At 42.0% G+C, this 26,594-nt stretch overlaps 7 protein-coding genes across 7 annotated transcripts; 2 read left to right on the top strand and 5 right to left on the bottom strand.

Annotated features, from left to right (window-relative positions):
- Positions 1-158: 158 nt before the first annotated feature.
- EAE98_001177 (uncharacterized protein) lies at positions 159-2,419 on the top strand (the record flags this gene model as incomplete). The annotated part of the gene is made up of 5 exons (XM_038948794.1): positions 159-201; positions 321-766; positions 851-904; positions 992-1,236; positions 1,318-2,419. The coding sequence occupies 5 exons, from the start codon at positions 159-161 to the stop codon at positions 2,417-2,419; spliced, it is 1,890 nt and encodes a 629-aa protein (XP_038815060.1).
- Positions 2,420-7,142: 4,723 nt separating this feature from the next.
- EAE98_001176 (uncharacterized protein) lies at positions 7,143-7,794 on the bottom strand (the record flags this gene model as incomplete). The annotated part of the gene is made up of 4 exons (XM_038948793.1): positions 7,143-7,210; positions 7,309-7,527; positions 7,614-7,670; positions 7,752-7,794. 4 exons carry the CDS (start codon positions 7,792-7,794, stop codon positions 7,143-7,145), a joined length of 387 nt encoding a protein of 128 aa, XP_038815059.1.
- Positions 7,795-8,714: 920 nt separating this feature from the next.
- EAE98_001175 (uncharacterized protein) lies at positions 8,715-9,715 on the bottom strand (the record flags this gene model as incomplete). Its single annotated transcript, XM_038948792.1, has 3 exons — positions 8,715-8,744; positions 8,794-8,966; positions 9,013-9,715. 3 exons carry the CDS (start codon positions 9,713-9,715, stop codon positions 8,715-8,717), a joined length of 906 nt encoding a protein of 301 aa, XP_038815058.1.
- Positions 9,716-11,499: 1,784 nt separating this feature from the next.
- EAE98_001174 (uncharacterized protein) lies at positions 11,500-12,634 on the bottom strand (the record flags this gene model as incomplete). Its single annotated transcript, XM_038948791.1, has 2 exons — positions 11,500-11,783; positions 11,875-12,634. The coding sequence occupies 2 exons, from the start codon at positions 12,632-12,634 to the stop codon at positions 11,500-11,502; spliced, it is 1,044 nt and encodes a 347-aa protein (XP_038815057.1).
- Positions 12,635-13,750: 1,116 nt separating this feature from the next.
- On the bottom strand, positions 13,751-15,266 carry EAE98_001173 (uncharacterized protein). The gene is made up of 4 exons (XM_038948790.1): positions 14,876-15,266; positions 14,705-14,806; positions 14,448-14,640; positions 13,751-14,254 (listed from the first exon to the last, which is right to left on the bottom strand). The coding sequence occupies exons 1-4, from the start codon at positions 15,015-15,017 to the stop codon at positions 14,074-14,076; spliced, it is 618 nt and encodes a 205-aa protein (XP_038815056.1). The 5' UTR covers positions 15,018-15,266; the 3' UTR covers positions 13,751-14,073.
- Positions 15,267-21,551: 6,285 nt separating this feature from the next.
- Positions 21,552-23,727, top strand: EAE98_001172 (uncharacterized protein; the record flags this gene model as incomplete). The annotated part of the gene is made up of 3 exons (XM_038948789.1): positions 21,552-21,734; positions 21,895-22,202; positions 22,254-23,727. 3 exons carry the CDS (start codon positions 21,552-21,554, stop codon positions 23,725-23,727), a joined length of 1,965 nt encoding a protein of 654 aa, XP_038815055.1.
- A 1,975-nt stretch (positions 23,728-25,702) lies between these two features.
- On the bottom strand, positions 25,703-26,389 carry EAE98_001171 (uncharacterized protein; the record flags this gene model as incomplete). The annotated part of the gene is made up of 7 exons (XM_038948788.1): positions 25,703-25,767; positions 25,822-25,891; positions 25,956-25,982; positions 26,037-26,071; positions 26,148-26,181; positions 26,238-26,260; positions 26,350-26,389. 7 exons carry the CDS (start codon positions 26,387-26,389, stop codon positions 25,703-25,705), a joined length of 294 nt encoding a protein of 97 aa, XP_038815054.1.
- Positions 26,390-26,594: the final 205 nt, after the last annotated feature.

Here is a 26,594-nt window from a genome sequence, read left to right as displayed (position 1 = left end):
TTATCCTTGAATTTCATTCATATCTTTTCCCCCCTCTTGTCTTGCCTTGCTTGTTACAGGAATTTGAATCCGAATCCGATTACACACCCCTTCTCTTCAAAGTCTCGCAATTTTGATATTGTGTTTATCAAATTATCCGAATCATTTACTTACTAAAAATGTCTTCCATCTCACAGGCCATTAAAAATGCTCTTCATCGGGGTATGTCTTGCTTAACCTTTTCAACACTTTTCACACCTCACCCGTTCTTTCTAATTAACACGACAACCGCACCTTCTTCTTCTTCTCCTCAAAACTCAACATGCTAATAACAAATTCAGGCAAGGGAGGTGCAAAAGGCAATGAAGATACGAAAAAGGCTGCACCTGCCGCTCCAGCTGTCCCTCAACATCACGCTAAATCAGATCCTAGCGTAATGGCCCATCAAGCACATCAAGTTCCTGGAGGTGATGCATATTCAGTTGCAAACGAAGATAATAGAAATAGAGGAGCTCAAGCTGCAAATCAAGCTGCACATGCAGCAGGACAACAACAAATGGCAGGACAATCCAGCTCAACGAGGCAGGACGAACTGGCAAGACTAGTGGCCGCCTCGAATGAAAATAACAACCGTTTACCAAGATATCCTGGACTTGAAAGATGGTCACTTATCGAGAAAATGGGTGATGGAGCATTCAGCAATGTTTACAAGGCCAAAGACTTAGAGGGCCAAGCTGGAGAGGTGGCCATCAAAGTTGTGCGAAAATATGAGATGAACTCCAATCAGGTAAGTACCTTTTGAGATCTTTCATTATAATCCTCTCTTTGATTTGTTTTGGAAACCTTGCCAACATGTGTGGTGGTGTGGTAGGCAGATGCTCATCTTCATCCGAACTTCAACAAGAAGCAACCCAAGGGCGTGGAGGTGCGGAATTATTTTTACTCACTCCTGTCAATGACATTCCATTTGTATCATATTCAATAATGGCTAACATCATACAATCATTTCTAGAGACAAAACATTCTCAAAGAAGTGTCCATCATGCGTGGTCTAGATCATCCTAATATTATAAAACTCATCGAATTTTCCGAGTCAAAACAATACTACTATCTTGTTTTAGAGTTGGCACCCGGCGGAGAATTATTCCATCAAATCGTCCGCCTTACTTACTTTAGTGAGGACTTGTCAAGACATGTTATTAGACAAGTTGCAGAGGCATTACACTATCTTCACGAGGAAAAGGGTGTCGTCCACAGGTGAAGATACTCCCCAACCCCCCACTTTCGTTTTTTGTTTGTCGTTCATTCAACGCTTCGAATACTGACGTCATTCTTCAGGGACATCAAACCAGAAAACATTCTGTTCGAGCCAATACCGTTCATTCCAACCAAGAACCCGAGACCAAAATCTGCTGAAGATGAAGACAAGGAAGACGAGGGTGAATTTATCAAGGGTGTTGGATCAGGTGGTATCGGAAAGATTAAGATTGCCGATTTTGGTTTGAGTAAAATCGTATGGGATACCCAAACCATGACACCATGTGGAACCGTAGGATATACAGCGCCAGAGATTGTCAAGGACGAACGATACTCCAAAAGTGTTGATATGTGGGCATTAGGTTGCGTTCTTTATACCTTGCTCTGCGGATTCCCACCATTTTACGACGAAAGTATTCAGGTTTTGACTGAAAAGGTTGCAAGAGGTCAATACACATTCCTCTCGCCATGGTGGGATGAAATCTCCAAGCCAGCACAAGACCTTGTCTCACACTTATTGACTGTGGATCCCAAAAAACGATATACAATCGATCAATTCCTTCAACACCCTTGGATCAAGGGTTCCGAGGAACCTACATACGCAGCACTTGATGCTCCACCATTGGCTACTCCAGCCGTTGAACGCCAACGCCAATTGGGTGGTGCCTTGCGAGCCTTCAACCCCGATCTCTTGGAGTCTCCTGGAGCAGGCAGGCGTATGGATTTCCGAAGCCCCGGTGCTGTCAATTTACGTGAAGTCTTTGACGTCGGTTATGCTGTTCACAGACAAGAAGAGGAAGCCAAACGAAAGAAGAACTTCAAGCAAGGTTATAGAGGAACTGCCGCCCTGAACCCCCTCAACCCCATCGATGATGAAGATTTCGACGAGAGCGACGAGGAGAACTACGATGAGAACGGAGTTCCTTCAAAGGCACCCAAATCTGGACAGTCAGATGTTGCGCAAGTCGGTGATGCTTTGCGAAATACAAAGTTGAATCCAAAATCCGCAGCCCCTGCTAAAGGTTATGGACAGCACAGTGCTCAGGTAACCGCATCTGCAAAGCGAGATATCAAACCAAGGAACGGCGCCTTCGAACTCAATCTCGATGGAGCAACTTTACTCGGTCGACGTCACAAACAACCACCGCCAAGTAACCTGAGGGAGTCAATGGTTGCGCAATAGCATTACTGTTGAGAATAGCGGAATTCATTTGCTTGTCTTAACAATCCTTTTCTTCTGGAACCAAGACCAATTGTGCTATTCAAAGCCCTCTTTAATCCCGACCGCAATTCTATTCCTTTCATTGCAATGCATTGAGGCCGCCTCCATAAGTACATGGCGAACACCACATTTGACATTTGCATTTTTCTGGCATCAACTTTCTTTGCGGACAACATTATGCCCAAGTTGACCAAGTATGATAATGATTCGAAGGCCAAGCATTAAATACAATTCATTATACGGGGGTAATTTATTTGTGTCTTTCATTCGTTGGTTCACATTGGCGTTTGGAGATGGGAAATAAATTGCCGGGGGATAATGTGTTAATGACTGGCGGTGTTCATGGACCTCTGATCATACTTTCTTTTTTCACTTCATTGTTTCATGCGGCCGCTTTAGTTGGGGATCAATATGAGTTACTGATCACACGAGGCAGATGAATAAGTTTAGTACTGTCTGCAGCAGTACTTCTTGATACTTTAGATCCTTAAATTCATTCTTTTCCTTTAGGTTTCTCTGTTATGCATTCATAAAACTTTTGCGTTGGAGGATTGGTAGGCAGATAAATGGTGCTGGGCCAGTAAATAGATTATAAAGATCAATGGACTTTTACATATCAAAATTACTCTTTGTTTCTATGATGCTATGCTATGTGGTGATGAATCTTTTCATGTCATGAAATATTACAACCAACTCTGTTTTGATTTTGCTGTCCAATTTATATCTGATGAGCTCTTGGAAGATAGACTTTGTGGGGAGGGATGGGGATGGATGGGGGTATGCTGAGTGGGGGTAGATGCATTGAGGTAGGTGGATAGAGTGGATAGAGTAGGTAGTGTAGCCCTGTAGTAGTGTAAGTATGATTCGTTCGTTTAATAAGAGTATATCGATACGCGACCGCTTGGTGAAGCGAGCGATGTGATGTGATGTGATGTGATGTGATTACGGGAGGCGAGGTGGGAAGATGGTGCTGGCTACCTAGCTTGAATAGGTATTTGTTGTTACTTGTGTGATACAATTAGGGGTTAATAACTTTCATGCTCTTAGGGGTATAGTCTGGCTACATGCTAGTCTGGGGTGGGGGTATGTATCAGAATCAATTTCAATTTTGTAGACGAAGAGGATTGAAGTCGTGGATGTTGAGTTAAGGTTATAGTTATAAGCTATTTTTACTTTGGGTTGATGTTAGTTGCATGATAAGGATTTGAGGGAGGGGGGGGCGTGGGAGTTAAGCTTGAAGTTGAGATGGTAGGCGATAGGTTGGCCTTATATGTGGATATGTGAGGTTGTGGATTATAAGGTTGTGAGGGTGGGCGATCGCGGGGTTGAGATGGATGTGCGAGATTTGTTTGGGTAGAGTTAGGGGAAGTTGGGGGAAGTTAGCGATGTTTGGGAGAGGTTAGGGATGGTTAGGGGAAGTAGGTAGTGTTGAATAATGGGAATTTTATGGTATGTTGTGGGGCTGTAACACCATATGATGAAAGGTTTAGACGCCAGACGTTAGGGAGATTCTAGAATGAAGTGATTACTGTGCTAGTGTGTACTATGGTGTCTTGGGAGTGTGGAATTAAGACAATTGGAGCTTTTGAGTTTGTGGAGTGTTGTTTTGATGTTTTTTATATGGACTGTGATAGTGCGTGGATGGTCTGTTTGACTAAGATTTAGGTTGATGCTGTGGAGAGCTAGTGTAATAGTGTCACTAGAGAAGAAACTAGGGGAAGCTTGTATGTGAAAGTTAAAATAGTTACTCGCGTAGTGTTGAGTGATGTTTGACAGGATATGATGAAATAGTCAGAGACTAAGAAGAAACTAAGATGGCGTCACTAGAATGTTAGCGGGTAGTGGCGTCTTGGGAGTGTGTAGTCAGTGTGGGGCTATTGGATGAGCTAGATGTGTAGTCGGCTGGCTAGTGAAGGGCGAAAATTAGAAGGGAGCTTGGGATTACCCGTAGGATCGAGATAGTGGCTGGTGATCTTGAGTTGACTATCTGTACGTGAGTTGGTCAATTGATATTCATTAGATAGTGATATGAGTTGATGCTTATCTAATTTTTATGTATAATGGAATGGTTCACAGAAGGTTGTTCATCAGAATTATAATGATGAGTGGAGAAATTAACAAGGAAATTTCAACTTTGTTCTGAAGGAATGTATCTTCTAATGATTCAATTTCTTTTTCCAACGACTATATCAAAAACTGTCTTGAGTTCACTGGGTGAACAGACAAGTATTGATATTGCAACTTGAATCAACAATAAATCTCCACTCCTAGGATATAGAGATCCGAGATAGACTATAGACGATGAGGGGATCGTAAACTCTTGTGGTGATGATGTTGACAGGTGTTGATGTCATATTTCCAAGAGTTCTAGAACTGTTAGAATAGTTACAACAGCGTCAGGATTTCCATAAGAATAGACTACTAGTTAGGTATCGACAGTGAGAAATCTAGAACTCCATTCTAACTCTATAGATTTCTCATTTTGATAATCGTTCTCTCACTCGAGATCTGCGAAAAAATACCCGAAAGTCCTAAAATAATTAAGATTTCCGATCTCAAATCGGCTCTAAGAAAAGGGGATTTTCAAAAATGAACAATACGTCCAATCAAATTTATGGAAGCTCAAAGTTAAAGATTCAGAGTCCAACAGAAAGGGCTAGTCTTTACAAATCGTGCTGGGATTCCCATCCCATGTCAGAGGTTTGACAGCGGCAGATAAGCTCATCCGACTCCGTCACTTAAATTCAGGGGAATACTTAGCGAGGAGATTGAAAAGAATCATGACGAATAATGATTCCTGAATCCTGATTGGTGAGCCGGTTAGCTATCATGTGGGTAGTATCTGGAAGTCCGACTATTATAATCTTGGCACTATGTATATTCTGATGTCTGAATGGTGGATAAATATTATTGCAACCTGTCAAACTTGGTGATGAGCTGCGTATGTGGTTACAGAGGAAGGTGCTAGCCTGAATAGGCATATAATGTATTATAAGTTCGACACCAGAGCCCCAAGGGGTATGGCTTGTCTAATGGTAACCAGATCCATTACAATAAAATCCATTTTTCTGTTACAAGACTTTCTGGGTTTTGCTTACTACTGATTGCCCTCCGATTATCCAGATATAAACTAGAGCCAGGCCTTGTCTGCCAAGACATTAAGTCATATTTATAGGTGTAAAATAGTGTATGAACTTAATTGAAACTACCACCAAGCCGACCCTACCCCTAAGGGTATGAAAACCACTTTATTAGACGTCATCTTACCCAATCCATACTAGGCGTTAACTTCCTCTGCACGTTGACTTGTGTTTGACATTTTATTATATATCAATTCGACTCGAATTACTTCACTGATGTCACAAAGTCTTCAAGAATTATCTTGCTTCCCGGAACACTCCGAGCTACCAAAAAATGATCATCAAGTTATTCTTGTTGAGAAGTCTAATAGCGACTTGCGATGTAGAGTATAGAAAGATTGGTTATTCCAAGTTCAACATTTCCAGGTTTACACCTTTCTGACATCTTGCGATATATCAGCACACAGAGGTCAGCAATACCAAGTGATGTTGAGTGACCGGTAATTTAACCGTTATTGCGTATGTGATAGATTAGTATTGGAATTTAGTTGCAAGCTACTACTAATATGCAAGGCATATACAGAATGATCTACTCGCACTAAGCTGGAAGAAGTAGTAGATCTACTTCGCTATTGTTCCAAAGCTTCTTAGCAATATTATTAAGCAGACGATATATAATATGGTGTTATCACTGTGTGTGTGTGCGGCGTTTCATTTTCATTTTAATGTCCACCTCTTATGCAAAAATTTGTACATGTGGTTGACTCGCTGTTGATGAACATACCGAATTTTTGTTAAAGACTGTCCATTACCCTCAAAGTTCAATAGTCTCCCAGTTCGAGTGGGTGTACGAGACAAGGAAACACCATTGGGTTGTGTGTATCATTGGGAATTTTCCACATCTTGAATAATTTGTTCTATGTATTCAGTTCAGTACTCCATGGGTTCATGGATTGAAGTGATCGAATGGCATGCTCTCTATTATATCACACCGGATTTGGACTCTCAAATCATCACATCTTACGCGTTCAGTATAGCGCCACACTTGATCATCATGGAATTTGGGAATATATAGCACTATAGCAGACCGACATCAGGTGAGGAGTATCATGTTTTTAGCTCCTAGGACCACGATTTGTTCGAGTGTATGAGCCAAGATGAAATCCGGAGACCACTTGCGGCGTCAAATACCCGTACCACGGTGAACTCATGTTTAGTGTCAGTCTGCGGAAACAAATATTATTATAGTCCCAATTCTCGAGACAATTTGAGCTATCAGAATCCTAATGATTTGAAGCGTTGAAGGCCCCAGAAATATGATGAAATGGTACTTGGCAAACGTCACATGGTGTACAAAAGATGCAGGACGGTTGTAGTGCTTGATAATGAAACTTAAGATAGCATTATCTTCTGACTCTAGATTTTCAACTATTGAAATCATGACCGTCAAGAGATTCATTGGCAGTAGTAGCGACGCCTATACTAGCTAATTTGTCGTATAATCATGATTTCATGATTTCAACGTGATATCACAGAAGAGCTTTATCGGCATCGTCATTTTTAGGGCCTTCCTAGGCATTTCTCTCTTCTTGTCACATATAGCTTTAAGCCAAAGCAATACATTCGATCTCGACCGGGACACCCTTGGGCAATTGGTATACGGCAACACAACCTAGAGCAATATCATTAGCATATCCATTCATGTCCATCACCCTTCATCTGTTTCTTCCCATCCTCCTCTCTCTTCATTGGAGGAACACATCAACTCACTTCTTGCAGGCTTATGCTTGAAGAGCTTCTCATAAGCTCCGTTCATTTCCGCAAAGTTGTCCATGGTAGTCAAGAAGACATTGACCTTAACAACTTTCTCAATACTGCTTCCAGCTTCCTTAAGAACAGCAGACAAGTTATTGATGCAGAGCTCGGTCATGGCAGAGATGCTGGAGGTCTCGAGGGTGAGAATTTCGCCTTCGGGTGTGCATGGGATTTCTGTAGGAGAAGGGTCAATTGAATGTTTCCTGTGAAATAGGATACTGTGGTTAGAGAAATGGAATCGAAATCGGGGGCAAGCTTACGTCCAGAGCAGTAAATAGTAGATGAAGTCTTGATGGCTTGGGAGTAAGGTCCTGCTGCTAAAGGGTTGTTAGATTAATGTATAAAAGAGGTAATGCCCTCAATTTAGTCAATGTCCACAGGAATTAGAAGAGGCTTACGGAAAGCAGCGTCCTTTGAGTAAACTGTAGTGAGGTCCGACATTTTGATATTTGACTGATACGATTCGAAGTATATTCTCGAGGTTGATTCTTCAAAACAGTTTTTTACAACAATAGATTTTATAGTGATTTATCAGCGAGGTCGGAGGGGGAGCTGTCAAGCTTGTTGACGACAAGGTGGGGTGAAGCTTCAGACTTTTGGCGGGGCATGCACGGGCCCAACCATACTCACGATCTAACCATATTTGGAACAACGCGATTCCCGTTGACGAAAGTCAGCTTCAACGACATGTTAAAAAGTTAACTCATCAATATCTTTACGAAAAATTGACACGACTAGTTTTGCTTTGGAAGTTTTTCTCGGTGGTTGATATAATGAGCGAATACCCGGTCGGACGAGTGAATGATAGCATTATGGACAACGCTATCATCTGAAAAAGGTCGATGTCGAGCAAGGTGCACTGCCTGTTTGGCGCATTCCCACACTTACGAAAATGCAAAATCGCTGCCTGCATTTGTCCGCAGATGTGATGAAAAGTTCGAAGTTGATGCCGAAGGGAACAAGTTCTCACTCAAAGAAAATGACGATGAAAAGGATCATCATCCACAAAATATCACCGAAAAATTACTATCTGCTTCACTTGGCAGCTTCCTCCGTTTATATGCCTGGCACATTCGAATATGGGTTTATTGTGCGAAAACTTCTTGCCCTCAAAAGCGAATTCTCACATGAATTACAAGCCACTCCTCACGAAAACGACTAAAGACTGCTAGGAGATCCAAGTGATATTGAACACACACACACACACACACACACACACACACACACATATATATATTGGAATTAAATATACGAAGTACACCATGTACGGGCCCTGTCGAAGCAAATCCGCCATTCAAGAACATCTTTTTGCTTTAAAGAACTGGAAAAGAGAGAGGAAATCAAAATTCAAATACGGGGGTTCAATAATTATATTTCAAAAAAGTCACCGCCTATTATCCAAAATCAGCAAGGACGATGATTTGTGGTTCAGACATTTACCTTTTCCAAATCGTATCTGCACGCTTCCAAAGCTATGATGACAGCGGTTCGAGGGTATCCCAACCGTATTAAATTGTTCACATGAAAATCTTCCGTTGATGTGACATTAAGGTCCTGTCTTTGCTGGCTTTCGGCTGGTCTCGCATTGCGTATGTAGGCAGTGGCTGCTTGATCTATCTAGGTCAGTTGCGATTGGCTTGGTTTTCACAATTATCTTACATTGATTTTCCATTTTCAAATACGCCGGTGCTTCTTGTCTTTCTCGCTCAACAACACGTCGGGGCCTCCCAGCTTCATAACACCCAAGACAGTCACAGAAGTAGAGATGATCATCGCAATTTTCTTCAAAATCTGGTGTAGGTAATCGTATAGGCCGAGGTGTGGGTGGTGGCTCTCGCTTCACTGGAGGACTTGGGACACGGGGAGGATATTGAGGTTGAGTACTGGCTGCAATAAGCTTGAATTGATGGTTTTGAACAGCACTGTCATTTTGAGATCCGAATTCCATTCGGTACTGTCGATCAATGGTTTTATCCTGAATTTTGCGACGATTGAATGCTTGAATTGGATTCGAGCTGAGGTCATAGCAGGAAGAACCAGCCTTGAACGATTTCGAAGATGATGGAATCTCCCTCCTTCCCGAATCCTTAGTAACGTTGGAGGCGGTGGTATTTTTCTTGTGTCTTTTATCACTTGGTTTTATCTTGAATTCGTTGAATTCATTGTCAATGGCTCTAGGAGCGAAATGGACAGATTTCTGTCTGGGAGCAGGTGATCTTTGATTCATTATGGAGAATTCGGCCAATATAGGCATTGCTTCTCTATGAACGGTGTTCCATTCCATTTCGTATGGTGACACAGTAGAGTCTAAGTAATGATGCATCGGCAAGTTCTTCATGGCGGGAGAAGTATTTCCTGACATTTTATAGACTAGGTCGTTTTTATATTGACGATTAGGGATGACTGTTTGATGATTGAAGATGGTTTGTTTGATGAATCACTGAAAGGTGGTGAGCTGTTGATGGATTGTGTCGGCCGTGCTGGTATTCTTACGAATCTAGACGGAATCATCAAGCGATGATCAAGCCGATCGAGGGTACCAAGTGTTACTCACGTGTTAATATTCCTAGAAGATTGTTTGAATGTCCGGAGTGTGTGGGATCAATTTGCTGATGACTGTGAGATGAATTTCGATGAAATGGAAGTAGGTGAAGGAGTGTAAGAGAAGGTGGGCAGGATGAGGAGGGGGGTGCAGCTTTTATGGGTGCTGAATCGAAAATTATGCTAGAAGCTGATTGGCGAGATATCCCCTGCGGCACATGCAGGAAGATTCCCTCGACTCTACCCGCTAAACCCGTACCGGTACAATCCTCGGAGAAGCGAGAAACCACCGAGTTATATTCCACGAGCCTGTAAGTCCCTTGGAAGGTCGTTTGACGTTTATTTGGACCCTTATGAGAGTGCTTGAAATGGTCCGTGCACAGATCAAGTGCTCTTGAGTTGTTGAAGATGAAGTCGGTGTCAATTAGATAGCAAGTGCTCTTGTAGAGACTGATACCAATCAATAAAGTTTACTTCTTTGCAGATAAGAATCAAGACAAATCGTATGACTTTGCATTTGCTCTTTGCTCATGCCTTTTAGAAGGGTTTGTAAAGGAGCTAATGTTGCCGTCGTATCGTCTCTATTCATTCACTTCTGACTTAGGTTAATCATTCGTTGTTCGATTTGTTCCGGAGAATTTACTGGAAATTATTCCAAGTTCCAATTGTTGGACTGATGTGATCGACAAGTGTAAAGTATTAGTTAATCGGTCCTGTGGTATTTTCAAGGTTCGCACTTCTTGTTTAGAGATGTATAAACGTTGACCGAATACTTAAGAAACCATTTTAAAATCTATCATTCAGCTTTCGGTGAAAATGAGATTGTTTAAATATTTATCGTAGTGGTCTGGGAGGCCTCCTGGGCTTCTCGCTGAACGCCTGCACGTGGCTCATTGGCCAAGTGAAATTGTAGAGAATGGAGATTTCTATCTTCTCATAACCGCATGAGGTTCAACATAGTAATTCTTTTTCAAGACCAAGCACTGATCCCCCTTCAGTATCGTTAGGCAGTTTCAATTCGAATTCGTGAGCTTTTGAGATTTTAGGCAGCATTGCTTAGTCATCGTAAGATGCTGTGGTCATTATTAGCCTGCTTATGTAAATAATACATAAGCGTGGCGGTAATCTTGCGAGCGTGGAGTATAAGAGTACCTATATGTAACTAGATAATCGGGAAGGGACGCCGGTTCTTGAACGTGTAATGAACCCTCGAAACAGATTTCTATTGATTCCTCAACGAAAAAGAAATACTATTGGCACATCCATTACCAAGCTAGCCATTTTCGGACCAATTTACCAAATTCGCAGCTATCATCATATGATACAATATCAACACGTTCCAGAACAATATAAGTTGATAATGAGAGACTCGCAGCGCTATGTCGTTCAAAATTAGAAAGTTAATAAAATTGGTGATCCTGGGGACAATATGATCGTGTGAAAGATTTGCACCCATCAATTTTGGGCTTCAAGGAGCTCGCATCGATCTGGACATAGATAATTGAAATTCTGTCGATTAACTACCACATTTGGAAGATCTGAAGCTACCAATATCATCTACCACATTATGCAAGCACCTGCACATCATCTCTTCCCATTTCCATCTTACCTCCTACTTCCCGGTGGCAATTTGATTCCCATCTGCAAATTCTCCATTATCTTCTTCGCACTCTCAATCCCACCATCTAAATATACAGCCCCAATCACCGCCTTGACTGCTCTGCTAACAACACGGGTGTTATCTTCTCGCGTGTCCTCTTTGACGAGTTCTATGATATTGCGGAAAGAGATTGGGACACTAGGCTGGGGGCGAATACATGACGCTATGGTCGGATAAGCAGAGAGGGAGGTGCGGGAGAGAACACGGTTTAGTATTTGAGAGGCTTGTACTGTTTGGAGAAGTCGGGTTAGCGTGTTCGTGGCTGCCCCTCGCTATCTTGCCGAAGAGAATACGGAGAAATTAAATAAGAGTAAACACACCTTCAGGAATACTAAACAAATAAAATTGTTCCCTCATCACCAATCTAATGGCCGTCTCACCTAGTTTCGCCAATCCTTCATTGCCATCCAAACAGATTCGCATACTCTTTCCAACACACGTTACGCCATTCTTGGGGGTTTCGAGTGCTTCCTCGAGAATATCGGGGTTGGTGAAGGTATAAGAGAGAAAGGATTGCAGGATTGGAAGCCAGTTTTTGTTGGTGGCGGGATTGAAGTGGGAAACGCCACGAGGAGGGAGGCGGATGATGCGGTTTGTTGAGTTGGTGATGGAGGTAGAATTTGAAATGGTGTTGGGGATTGGATCACGAGATTTGTAAGAAGGTGAGGGGGAAATTGGGGGGAGCATGTGGTTTGTTGGGTAATGAGAGAAAGTGGCTGATTGTGTGGATCTGGCATTTTCCTGTCGGTCGCGAGATTTGTAAGATGGAGTAGGAGAGTGTAAGGAAGAGGGGGGTAAGCAACTAAGGTCAGGGTGAGACTTTGTGGAGTAGTTGGAGCTGTTGGTACTAGGTGGTCTGGAGGGGGGACCGCTAGCTGGGGATTGGTGAAGGCGTGGGCGAGTGCCTTCTTCATATATGTCATGAAAGGGGTTGGCCACTCTCGCATCCTCTTCATGACCTTCCCATTCTTCGGGTTGGAACATGTTGGTAATGTTGGAATCTTCTGCGGTGTCTTGATGGGATTGGAAATCTGCTGACTGTGGAACTCGAGTGCGATAGTTTGTAGTTGTATCAGGCATTTGAAGTATTGACAAATGTTTATGCAAACTAGTAGAGCATGCCAGATGAATTTGGCTTTTGTCGGGATGGAGGCGGACTATATAAGTCCCATAAGCTGCGTTTGTGTGGCTGCTAATACTTCATCTTATTATTCAGACAACCATTAGAATTTCGAAGACACATTCAGATAACCGATACAGGAGAAGTGAATCACGAAAAGTATACTTGCACGGTTCATGCACCCAATCACAGATGTCACAAACACACCCATATATGAGAAATACATTCACAGACTAAGAAAGGTATGTAATATCCAAAGGTGCAAAGAAGCAAACAAGAGCGCACAGTCCAGTCCAGTGACTAGAACACTCAAATCTTAGTGACATAGTCTTTGAAGATATAGCACCGTGCCCAAACGACGATGATTATCTACGATATGTGGAACAATACCCTCCAGCACTAGGAACTCCACATTGCGGCGGTGGCATTCAACATCATACCATCCAGCCCCTTCATCACTCAGACTTGCACACAGAGTCAAACACATGGAGTTTTATGAACCGATATCATTCTGCATCTCTATCTCTCAATTCGTAGAATTCAGTAGGAGGCAAGAGTAGTCATGGTGTCAATAAGTGGAGAGTTTAAGCTTCTGTTGCTTTTTTTAATTGATGATTTGTGGTTGTTAAGGTTCTTTACGATAAATCGAGGATGGGAGTGGTGTATAGTGATAGGAGACTGGAGGTTAGATTTCTTGTCGGACAATTGAGTGGCACGGGTTTATCCTGTACATTCATGAATATAGAAAGTAATTCGGATTGTGTATGGATGTCATTCATCAATCCCTTTCCTCTTATCCGGCATGTCGATGATTTAATTCTCAACATTGGGGCTCGTAGGAGAGGCTCAGAAATGATAACATCCGAACACTCAAGTTTAGAGTCAATTCTGTTCTGAAGGAGAGTTTGTAATCCACATCAAAAATCACGGGAGTGGAAGACTAGCTCCAACCCATCACAGTTCAACAAAGCAAACTCTCCACGTCGATCGATTTTAAGTCTACTACTCATCCGATGTTCTCGAATCACTTCAATTGATCATCAGGAATGTTGACTGTTCGCCCGTAAACTTCACCAGCATGTACATCGGATATCTACTGAGATTTAGTGTTATTTAATTTACAACTTTTATGGCACAATACGAATTCATATAAATATACCAGTTGCTTGCATACCACCGTAAAAATCATCACACTCCTTAAATACTCGCTCAACTCGAGCAATAGTAGAGTATGTTTTACCGAGATGAAACAGACTGTGGAATCTCACCCTCTGGGAAATTCAACGGTAATGGCGCATCATCTCGTGAATTCGAACCAGTCCCGCATAAGCAATGATCATCCAGCTGCCACATTTTTCCTTCCAACCAATCTCATATCATCTTCATATGTATCTTGAGCTTAATAGTTGCCTCTCTGCCGACTCCCAGTCATTTCATCGGTCCCCGCCAACTCTGTCCTCTCCTTCGTTGGAACACCCCCTGGCAAATTATTTCCCTTTCGACTCTGGGGTACTGTGCTAGCATTAGCTGCTTCTGGCTCCGCTGCATATTTCTTCAGATCCCCTAGTGAGATTGCATCTCTATTTTTGGTTAGCTTATCCTCATGTAATCCTTTAATTATTCACTTCTGATTTGATAATCAATCTCCCGCCACGCATTTTCCGTTTTCTTAAAAAAATAACCCAGCGGAATTATCTTGGCAAGTAATGACGAGAACGTCGCCGCCATGGTGATTTCGAAATTGAGGTGACAAGCATGAAAAGGGAGACTTACAAAGCTCTCTCGTGGGTAGCATGCAAATGCACTTTAGGTACTAAATTCTCGTCCTTAGAATTTTTTGCTGCTTCCATTGCTTCTTTCCAGCGACTAGCACATAGACACCATTTTTTCCCTCCGGTCAAGCCGATATCGCGAAGATTGTTGCCACGGGACGCAGAGAAATCAAGGAAGCTGTCTGTCAAAGTCGCTTTGAGATGCATTAGTTGTATCTCTTGATGAAAAGAAGGGCGAGGAAAGAAATGGAGACATACCAGCAACTGAATGATTTCCGGTATCCTCTGGACCAACATCACACTGCCCATTTCTATAAAATCCAGTTCCTTTCGCAAATTGACCGAGAGGCTTGTTGAATACTATTTTTCATCTCCAGTTAGAACCTGTCTCTTCCTACTGAATGGTGATTTGAAGCTATCTCGACATACCATTGAGTGATTTGTGAGCCTTTCCAAAGCTATCTGATCGTCCTTCATTTGCCATTTTGACTCTAGTGGTAGAATATGTCTTAAGATTAGGAAAGACTGAACTTCGGAAGATTTGTCGACGAGTTACTGACACAGAATGCATACAAATTACACAAGCAAGTAAATTTGGTGTACAAATGGGATTAAATTGAGATATGAAAATTATTAAACAAAAGAGAAGGAGTTATTAGAGTTGAAGTGTTGATAAGTGGTATATGCACTAAGGAACATAGTCTCAGGTCCATGACGTTGTGATTCTGGAATGACTGACACTATTGAACCAGGAACAATTGATTGTAGAGATTCGATCAAAGACCGAGACATTAATAAAACTTGCAGTTTTCAATTTGAGAACACAAAGAGTGATTTCTACCAATTGTTCAGAGATCTGGATTAGTTCTTTATCAAAGTTTAGTAATGATGTTGCTGGGAGAGTGCCCCGAGTTATGATATCATTGCTTACATAAAAAGTGTCTCTGAATTTACACCTCATTTGAATCTGGGAGAAACTACCTGCGGAAAACAACTTTAACTTCGACGTCGCTCCAACTCGTGTTTAATATTGGATATCCCACGTGTAAGAGAATGAAGCATGCAATTGAAGACTAACCGGTGTTTAAAGGAGATTCAGAATTGGGTTTCATTTCGTCGCAACATTGCCATCAGAGAGATAATGGTAACAATAACCCAGATAGGGGATCTGAAAGACCTTGAAATTGTCCATGAAATGGTCTTCGCACTTGCTGCAATAGCTAACACAAGAGTATTGTTATACAGCTATGTAAACATGCCATTTGGAAGGGTATGATCGCGAACGTAGGATAGTTCTACCAAGACCAAGGCAGAGAGAAGAGTTGCCTTTTGCACCCCTATCAATATCTTCATCAAGGACTAAAAAGTATCGAAGACCACGATCTTCCCATTTCTTCATACTTGGCTCTACTGCTTTCAATGGAAGAAAGAGCGGTGGCATGGCAGACTTGGTATTGAAAGCTTTTCAATCATTCCCCCTCGATATATGTGAGACCAAACAGATTAACCTGGAGTCTTTGACAAGCATACGCACATCACGATTCCAATCTCTTGCAAACTTACTTGTAAATAATTCGATTTATGTGAAAAATTATCACTTGACAGCCCACAAGAAATGAGGCACTTGGTGTTCCCGTAAGACTTCTCTGCTGGCATGTATCATTACAGCAACCTCTACGTGAATAATTCATCCATCCTCCACCCCGCACTTTCCCATATATCTGGGGATGCCACTGACAAATCGTGAGAGGGTCCTACCGCTACCACAATTCCACGCCACCGAGTAACAAAAACTCAATCAAACGAATAACATTTTGAACGTTCCAGTTTTCCAGTTTTCCAGTTTTCCAGTTTTCCAGTTTTCCAGTTTTCCAGTTTTCCAGTTTTCCAGTTTTCCAGCCTTCTTTTCTTCTTTCCTTCTTCTTCTTCTTCTTCGAAAAACTTGGTCACTTACAGAAAGTATGTATCCGTCGCACGTGGTGTAAATCAAACGTGACGTGCAGTAGTCACTTGTACCTACTTGTTTATGTTTTGTATGCAGGTATCCAGCTGCTCCAAAATTATTACACCCGAGGCAATGATCGACTCCATTTCAGCCCACCGCATCTTCAAAGATTAGGAAAAAGAAAAGAAAGAATTTAAAACATAACCCATTCATGATCAGTCGAGCGAAACGCTACAGAGCTCGTACGTAGGTAGCTAAACGAAAAAGAAAAGTCGGGATTTCACTCGACTAAGTGAAGAGGTAAGATTACAAAATTTCGAAAGATTTCCAAAAACGTCTGAGCAATCATCAAAACAGATAAAATCGATCGATCCTTTATTTCGTTTCATTTCCAAAGGGTTTCGTCTCGTCGCTCATCTCGTTTCATTCCTCCAATCCTTCCCGTGCAACCACATTTACATTCGTGAACTTGTAGATTTACTTGGCATATTTTCCGGCCAGACGAGAGCGAAGATCCTGAGGCGAGTGAAGATACACTGTAAGGGAAGAGAAATTCAGGTAATAATCTGCAGCTGTCATACCAGAAATAGCCACGGATATTCAGGAACGCAGGCACGTCAGCCATACTTTAATACTTTTCCAAGCCCCTCTTTTCCCAAAGGATCGTCTAATATCTCTCAAGGCAAGGTTTCGCGGGCTTGCTTTTCCGGAAACCCAGAAATCATCGAACTGAATCCAAATGATATGCAATCATGACAATGTTTCAAGCCCTCATAAAGTGTGAAAAGTATATAAATTCAATAGATTTCCCAAGCATCAAAATCGGAATCAGTTGCTGAAAAAAAAAATCACCAACATAACTTGTACAACCTCTGTAGCACCAATACCATAGTACAAAAGTAGTTATTGGCCTTTTAGATCAGTGAAAGAAGATGAACACCAATCGAGATTTGATCGCACCCCACTTTTGGTGGTGACAAACCTAGCAAGATGAACCCTTAAAAGGAAATAAAATGATATGCCTAGTTAGTTGACGGTGGTACGGACATCTTGGAACGTACATTTTCCCACCCAAACCATTCGAGCTATAGCAAAACCTCTCTATAAGGATATCGGCTTTTGTAGTCTTTTTTAAGAATATATAGAGGTATCCTTATATAGAGGTTTCGCTTAATCCCGATCGGGCTACATTTCTGTAACAATTTTAACATTTTTCATTTTCACAAAAATATAACTAAAATTTCGACATTTTCATCATATAATAGCTAATCCTAATGATTTTACTAGTCTAATAAAAATATAGATAATCCTAGACTTTAGAAATATAAGAATATTCTAATAAAGAGTTTATCCTTATAGGAGGGATCCTTATAGAGAGGTTTTACTGTATTCATTTTCTCCACGCGCTCTTGCAGAGAGAATGGGATTTTAGTCTTTCGCGAGAGTTACTAAATCGAACAAGGTATGACGGGCCGAGGCTTGGGAACATGGGTTAGGAGGAGGAGAGACAGGGATCTAATGAAGAATTGAGTTTTGGAGACTGGAGCTGATGGAGATAGAGATGATTACTGATGAATTGATGAATGGATGGACTATATCATATCATACTATCGTAAGTTTTGACGTTGAAGCATGAGAAAAACGAAGAAGAGATGTTGGGTAACCGTAAGTTCGGACTGATAAGGTATCAAAAACCTAACAGAGAGTGACTTTAGGTTATTCAGCCCCCAGCCAGCTGTAGGGCATTCTGCTGACGAATATAGTGTGGGTGACACCGCATAGTGCGAAAGAATGTTCTCTTGCATATGGGAACGTATGATGATGAATATTGCCCAAAGAGGTGACGGTGTGAGATTTTGGCGAATTGTTTTTGATTCATTATTTAGTGATTCATCAGGAATTGGAATACTACTCGCTCTAGGAATGAAATCAAGCTATACAACTGTAAGGTTTGAATGATTGACCAAAATGTAGTTTCGGGTGAGTATGATGAAGAGCACCCGATTTAGACGAGAGAATGGAAAACTTGATAAATCGTTGGCCAAAGGAAGGTAAAGAAAGGTTAGAAAGTAATAAATTCGACTGGCTTAGATTTCAGATTCACTCGTGATGTGCTGCAGTTACCGGGGGCATTGAAAATCTTGACACTAAGATCAAGTACAGTAGACGGCTGACGAGATTCTACCCCTCATTCATCCTCAGATGAGAAGTTCGGATTGATTATTCTTTTCGGGATGTGACGTGACGCCGAGATGGAGAAAATGTTGCTGCACTACTTAACATTTTAATATATTTTTCCCGAAGTACAAGACCTTGTGAGCACTGAATTTTTGACTTTAATGCCGACCTACCTATAGTTTTGTGAAACCAGTACTGTCGTCGCTACGGCAAGTGTAAATGAAGGGGTAATTCTGTTGCATGCTTGGAAAAAAAGGGTTCGAGTAGCGAATTTTCATCTGTAGGTACAAATACAGGAACGCTCTCGATTTATGCCACGCGCTTTACAGATATAACTATACTCTTATCAGAATTACCCGACGGAAATATTGAATCTAGTTCATAGTTGACAAATGCATCGATGGTGCATCTTTCACTGCCTTACTTGTTTCTTAGTGTAACGTTAGTTCAAAAATGCCAACGAGGTGCCCGGAAATGGTCCAGGTAACACCAACACTAAATGTTCTCCATTTGAAACCTTTCTGGGCAAGACCATCCGGCTATTTCTAGAGGGAATTTACCTGGGGCATTCAAATTGAAGCGGCATTTATGGGTTATGAAGTGGAGGTAAAATAAAGGATCGGAGTCGCCATCTAAACCATCTTGTTGTCTGCGACGGTTGTTCAGCAGGCCCAATAACAGGCAGGCCTGGGAGCAAAAAGCCATCGGGAGAATCCAATCCCTTCCTTGTCTTAGATGGATTTGCCGAACCTTGTATTTTGAAGAACTCGGGCCTTGAGAGGAGAAAAGGTAGATTTCCACACCAGAACGTTAATGTTCGAGATGAATAATGCAATAAGACTATTTAATATACTCGTCCAACTTCATGGACATTATGAGATTTCAAATCAGAAATGGAACTCCATACCCAGGCAATCTTATTGTATATTCTGGAGGTTTGATCTTCACTGGTGAATATCAGAGAATCGTCCAAACTATCCTTGTTGAAAGCCAACGACAATTGGGATCTAGGGATCTGGAATCCTTGAATGCGAAGTCAGGTACAGTTCGGCAGCAGTGCAGTGCAGTCAGTGCAAAAGGTTTGAAGATGGCTACCTTAACTTAAAATAAGTCCCAGGAACTCGAAAAAAGAAGAGCTGAAGGCTGTGTTCGTTGTTCTTGGCCTGACACAGTAAGCGTAATCGTAAATTTCGGTACAAGATCTGACGGATTTTGAGAAGTGGCAGTCAGCAGGATCTCTGGAGCTCTTGTTCATCTCTTTTGGGCTCTTTTTTGAAACAAGTATACCATATTCAAGCCGTCTCAATACATCCATTTTGTACTTGATTCGAAGAAAGAGGGGGTTGAGAGTTTGTAAGAAAGATGGGTCAATGTAGATAATACCCGAAGATATGAGAGGGGACTCAAAGATTCACGGATATTGTAGGGAGATAAACACCCGCAAAGATACAACAAGAGTGGAGCATTATCATCTTGAACTAAAGGCAACATACAATCTGAATAGCTGGAGGACTTGAGCTTCGAAGGTGTGGTTGGAAAGGTACCCAGGTATAATAGTAGATAGGTAGGCAGCTTCATTCTGTAATTTCTGTTGTACCAAAAGAGGAAAAAAGTAATACTCAATAGGGTTATCGAAAACTTTATATAAATAAAGTTTGGTTTCATGGTTCAGAGTGTTACCCTGTTTTTGCCACCAACAGGCGTTCTTCAATCATGAGTTTGATGCTCGCCCTATGAGAATATTACTTGAAATGAATGAGCTGTAGCACAAGATTCGGTGTACAAGTTCACTGGATTTCGTATGTACCAAAAGACCAAGAAGAAAGACCAAGAAGACGCCCCGACTATACCTACCTATATCATAATCATATCGGTGATATACGATGCATCCTTACTAAATGACTTTCCATACCTAACTGATATCCCTGTTCATGCTGCAACCAAGAACCCCAGTCGGTGAATCGTACGGGAGAATCATGTACGGAAGTACTAGGAAAGGTAGTGTAGAGAGGAAGCATGACTGACTATCGAGAGTGACTTAAATACCTACTGAATGACCTTAGAAGAAAGCAAGCAAGCCGGCCAGCCAACCAGCCAACCAGCCAGCCAGCAAGAACTTGCATAACGATAACAGCAACAATGAATGATAATAATAGCATGTTCATGATGAAAGAGTGAAAGAGCGGTAGGAAATTGATATAATCTTTTTGTTGTTCTACCCCCCCTTTCTCCTTTCTCATTCTACCTACCCTTTCTTCGTTTTTTTCTCCATCTAAATATATGAGAAATCATACAATACGGTCCAGTATTAGTATTCTCTTTATCTAGGTACTTGGGTAATACTCTTCTTACTTTCCAAATAAATCAAAAAAGAGGGTCTCACATTGTTCAGACAACCCAAACATCCACACAAATATATCCACGCTTTTCCGAATCATCCTTAGTAAATTTAGTTTGTGCATCTTGTGCACTTTACAGCGAATCAAAAAATGATCTGAGGTGGAGGCGAGTTATTCTAAATACCCATACAAGCCCATAACCCAGCCCAGCCAGACCCAGTTTAGCTTCTCCAACACAAAGGGCTGTTCATGTCTCTCCGAACTTCCATACCGTAGAGATTCCTACGACTTCACTCTTCTTCTAACTTCATCACTTAATTGACTGTAAGGTTGATTCATTCATACCAGATAATTGCTACTATTCTATTCTACATGTAATCGAATTTCGAATCATTCATTGCAAATTGTTCAAAGATTCAGAGTGGTCAACGTTTATTACCTATGAAATCATACTCATTCACCCTTTTCGCTGGTAGATGAACTTGTGATTCGACTTCATGCTGAACCTCATTTAAGAGCGATTCCTGGCCAGAGCCAGCAGAACGAGAGAGAACGAACACACCTTATAACCTCAAGAACTGACCATCATACAAACAAAACCACCTTACTGTTCCAACCCGAGTTGTTCAGTCAAATCCGCAAGATGTCTCCATCGTTAGATATACCCCAAGCCGGCTTGAGGCTGGAGAGTAATCCGCCCTCCAACAAGTCTGCCACAAATATTACACCTGCTATTGGCTTGACTTTGAGCAATGCAATGATCGAGGACATGATCAAATGTTATCAGAATAACAAACCAATAGAATTATCATTGGGTGGACATCCCGTAAGAGATCCTGCTCCCCATGGCTTCAATGATTTTTGGTAGCCGAACGTTTCCAGCGTACGGCACCAATTGTTCATGTTTGAGTATTTATAACAATAGTACTTTGCTTGATTGTATGAACAGAAACAATTGCTGACTGATTTCCTTTTCTGCAAACTAGAATCTGATATATGGCAACAAATCTCACATCCTTTCCACTTACCACGATCCATTCCAATACGAAGTATTCCAGACTGCGAATTCCAACGATATGGACTCGGACAACTCGAATACGTCTAAACCGCAGGTACTCAGTGAGCTTACCCTCGCCAACAAGAAGTTATTGGGGCCAGGTGCGCAACCTCGTTACAAGGCGGACAACATGAAGACGAGTAAGAAGCCTACTTCGGCAGCTGCAGGCGAGGATACAGCGTTGGAAAATTTGAGGGAATCGATGGCCACAGCTCAAGCGAAGAAAGATGGGAATACGTGAGTAGTAATTAGATTGCTGCAAGTGGACTAGGGAACTAATTTCAATAGTACAAAAATCATCAATCAGATCCCTGGAAAACGAGGAGCCTCCAAAGTCACAAACAAATCGAAGTTTCTGGGCAAGGGGCTCGGAAACGATGCAACCAAATCGATGCCAGTCAGTCCCGCCCTTTCTGGTTTGGGAAGTCCAGCTCTAGGTGCGACTAAGTCTCTTTCCCAGCAACAAGCCGAGAATGCCAAGAGCAGTAGGAAACCTGTAGTACACTTACTGGCCCTCGAACCAATGTCTGAGAAGGAACTCAATAATCGAATTCCTGGTCCGAAAGACGACCTCAAGCAGGCAATTGCGAAGGTGGGAGACCTCAACACATCGACTGGAAAATGGGAACTCCGCAAAAATTACTACAAAGAGCTCGACGTATTCAACTTCAAATATGGAAGCGACGCCGAACGTCAGAGAGCAATTGATAATGCGGTTAAAATTTTCGACAAGATGAGGTTGGGCTTATCGGAACCTGAGTGGGAAAAGCTCTTGCCCAAATCGGAGCGAGGTACCGGAAAGTCCCTTAGTAAGGTACAAGCTTCAATTACCAATAGCGCTGCCGCGAAATTAAAATCCAGCGAAGAGGAAGACGTATTTGGCGATAAAATGGCTTCAAAGGTGAAGACTGAGACGACAACCAGATCAGCTTCAGGACCACCAACAACTAAGCCCAAGAAACTTAGCGAAAAAGAAGCTCAGGCCAAAAGATTACTTTCTAAGAATCCTCCAAAAACAGCAGCAGCCACTATGAAGTCGAAGGCCGTGAAGAAGGAAGTTGAAAAGCCAAAAGCATCAGCGGCAAAGCCTCTATCTTCCCAATATGTTGTCGAATCCGACGACGAGGAAGTTCCAATCAAGAAGCCTCAAGTCACCAAGGCCCCAGCCAAGAAAGAAAATGCCAACAGCAAACGAGGTCGCAACGAAGAAATGGATTCTAGCGATTCGAGCTTACCTTTGAGTAAGAAGGTCAAGAAGGATACTGCCAATTCACATCGAGTCTCAGATGCTAGTCAATCATCTCGTCCAAGCTCCACTTCTACGACTTCTTCTTCGAGTTCCTTCAAAGGCAAAGCAAACTCCCCACAGAAATCATCACCTTTGGCTTCCTCGCCACCGACCAATGCATCGGATTTCGGAAATACATCTTCTGGTGGTCGATCATCTACATCTACTTCTCCTGCCAACCATCACACTTTGTCCAACACTCGCAACAATCGATCACCTATTCACAAACGCCACCAAAAGTCATCCAGTGTTGCCTCATCAGTCTCATCCACCGATAGTACCCGCCGTTTGAGACCTGGTGTATTGGACTTGGCCGAAAACTACAAGAGGTTTTACCCTATCTATCTCAAGCTTCATAATGAATTGGCAACATCGAAGGTCAAGAATCCCTTAGAGGAAGAGAAGCTTCTCGCAATGCATGAGCGCCTTAGCGACTTGAAGAAACAGATTTTGGAGGGGATCATCGAAGAGTAGAAGGCTCTGCTCCCCTTCTCACTTTACACAACTGAAGCGGTCTTGATTACGTCGCTGCGCATACGATAATTATCAACACAAAATGACGGCTTTGACTGCGATTATATTATCCATTTACTGCACACACAAACCATACACAACAGGTGAAGCGGCAGGCTTCTCAATTTATCTGTTTTCTGCATTCGGAGTAACACGGGCATTTACCACGGCAGGCAAAACCGAATACTTTTCTATTTCATTTTACTTTCTTGTTTTCACAAAATTTGAGATTTTTTTTACTTCTCCATGGATGGAGCTTCAACTAAATACCCTTTGGGAATGGACACGGAATGGATTCGGCGTCTTTTTTCATTTTTTCATTTTTTTTCTATCTCTGGAAGTCTACTTGCTCCATTGAATCAAAAGGAGTTCCTGGGTCATCTGGTTTATGGATATGCCTCAAGATGCGAATGCGTAATGTGAATATATAAGTTTGGGGATAGGCATTTGGGACTGGGTTTGGATTTGGGCAGAGGATGAATGGATGGAGAATTGCATATTGCTGAACGACGGGAGGATGATTGATATGCGGCTACTGCACATATGGGGATTGCATTTGAAGACGGAGATGAAAGACAAGATACAGATGAAGACACAGATACAGATGATTATGGGGATTAATTACATAGGCCATAGAGAGATAGGGAGAGGGAGAGAAGTGGATTTCAGGATGCAAATCCTTATAGCAGAAGCCAAAATCAGAATAAAGATCAAATTTGATAACATATGATGGTTGGCATGTGAATACTTATGTGATGTAAAAGAATTTTGCTTTATAATACAACTTAACAATAAGGTCGCTGATCGAAGAAGAGTGGGGTGGAAGGAATGCTACGGAGGGGATGGGTAAGCGTGCAGATATTATGGAAGACATAGTATGATGTAACAGTGAGGGAATAGAAAAAAGTGGAATTATGAGCTGATATTGCAACATACATCGTAGATTCCTATACCTAGTCCCACCAACTAGCTGCCCAGCAGCTCCATATTTGTATTTAATTTCACATAGCCGAATTGAGTATGAATGTACTGAAGTCAAATGCGTCTAAGTAAACCAGGGGCATTGGAGTTACCTACCTAGGTACATCCGGATATATCAAGATTTGTCGTCAGGATATCCAAGCGAGCACACACAGTCCAGAGCGAATACCGATAGACCGGTACCGACGGACCGGTATCGGTATTGTGTTGCAGCTGATATTGGAGCTGGGGTTTTGTTGGAGCTTGGTTGGAGCTGAGATTGGAATTTGCAACGGTTGTGTTGGTTTTTGGTTGGGTTTTGCTTGGGATGGGTAGTATACGAGGCGCTTACGCTTATTTTGATCAGGGGAGGTTTGATTCTCGATTGTGAAAGTCACATGGATGTATGGGCTTTGGAAGGCCATAGAAGCCGGGGTTGGAAGTGCAAAGTTAGGATTTGGAGTTTGAAAAGGAACGGAAAATGGGATATGATAGGAAGGCCTTAGTCGATTGAACTGGGTTGTATCGTTCGAACGGAAGTTGGCTGTGGTTGCTTGAAGTATCCCGAGAGACATCCTATGACCAGAACAAAAATGACGCTTGATGACATTTCATGCCCCTGCCGATCGATAATACACTCTCCCTCGCGCTTGAAAGACACCGGCGTTTGAAAAGTAATTATTTCGATGGTTGGCAGACAAAGAACTTCACGGCCGATTATTCGGCGATCAACGAGAGCCACACACCGCAAATTGCACACACAATTGGTAAGAAATCTGATTCAATTTCTCCTGATACCATAACTCATCCGACAATTGAAAAAACAAACGCCAGGGCCAATTTGTGACGTCCTTTCCTAAACACCGCTTCATCTCATTACTGATTGTCCTCTTTTATATCCTCTGCATTGTTACATTGAAACCTTTCTCAAAAAAGTAAGAGCTGTTCGTGCCGTTTGTGGGCGAATACGAAACATTTATTGGGTCTTGAAGAGGAGAATCGCGCAGTGACCGAGGTAGAAGTAGATGAAGTGTTTCGTTTCTGCGAAAAAGTCAGATAGGAGAAACAACTATTTGAGGCTCAAGGGCAAAATACCATGGGTGACAAATGATCCAAAGTTTCGACCAACGATACAATGCCATGTTGGACCTCGTTTCTCATCGAACTAATATGGCAATTTAGTACCTCGTTCATTGTTTGCTATATAAGCGCGAGCTTCAAGTACGTACAGCTTTCTTGATGTATTGTGCGATGTCCTATGGCAGATCATATTAGCACATGAAAAGGGGTTCGAACCAAAAAAATCCTACTTTCTCAACCGAATGCTTAGCCATAGCTTGTCGACCTGTATATTCCATTAACATCTTATGGATATATTCATACCGCCCCCGTTGTGATCGCATCTATAGGATATGACATACAAACTTCAATAGCCTCGTCTGACATGTCGTCGCTCTGTTAAATAGTTAGTAGCCGTCGCATATCATCGCAGAGAGTATAAATGAGCGCACCATGTCGACCGACTTAATCTGAGCTGTAGTACATCTTAATTAGCTAGTATACTACCAAAAACTCCCTGGAGCGGCTGAACAGAAGTTTTGAAAAGTCGGGACTTATACATACCTGCCAGGGACTCTTCAGCTGGTTGTTGAGGGGCTGCCATTTTGTTTGTTTAAATGTTGTGCGTGTTGATCTGATTTTCTGAATGTGTAATTGCTATGCTTGTATCGTAGAGTTATCGAAATAGGGAATTGTCTCTTCTAGAATACAATCGGAAGTTGTGGAGAAAGGAGGAAGAGAGAAAGGCTGATAGTTTAGCCGAAGTTTTGCAATGCAAGTGAGTAGGTAACCTTATTGCAGCGATCCAA

This window comes from Botrytis deweyae (assembly GCF_014898535.1).
Source record: "Botrytis deweyae strain B1 chromosome Unknown BDEW_002, whole genome shotgun sequence".
In the NCBI taxonomy this organism is placed as follows: Eukaryota; Fungi; Ascomycota; class Leotiomycetes; order Helotiales; family Sclerotiniaceae; genus Botrytis; species Botrytis deweyae.
The sequence above is the reverse complement of the archived record's forward strand: the minus strand, read 5'-3'. Positions and strand labels throughout refer to the sequence as shown.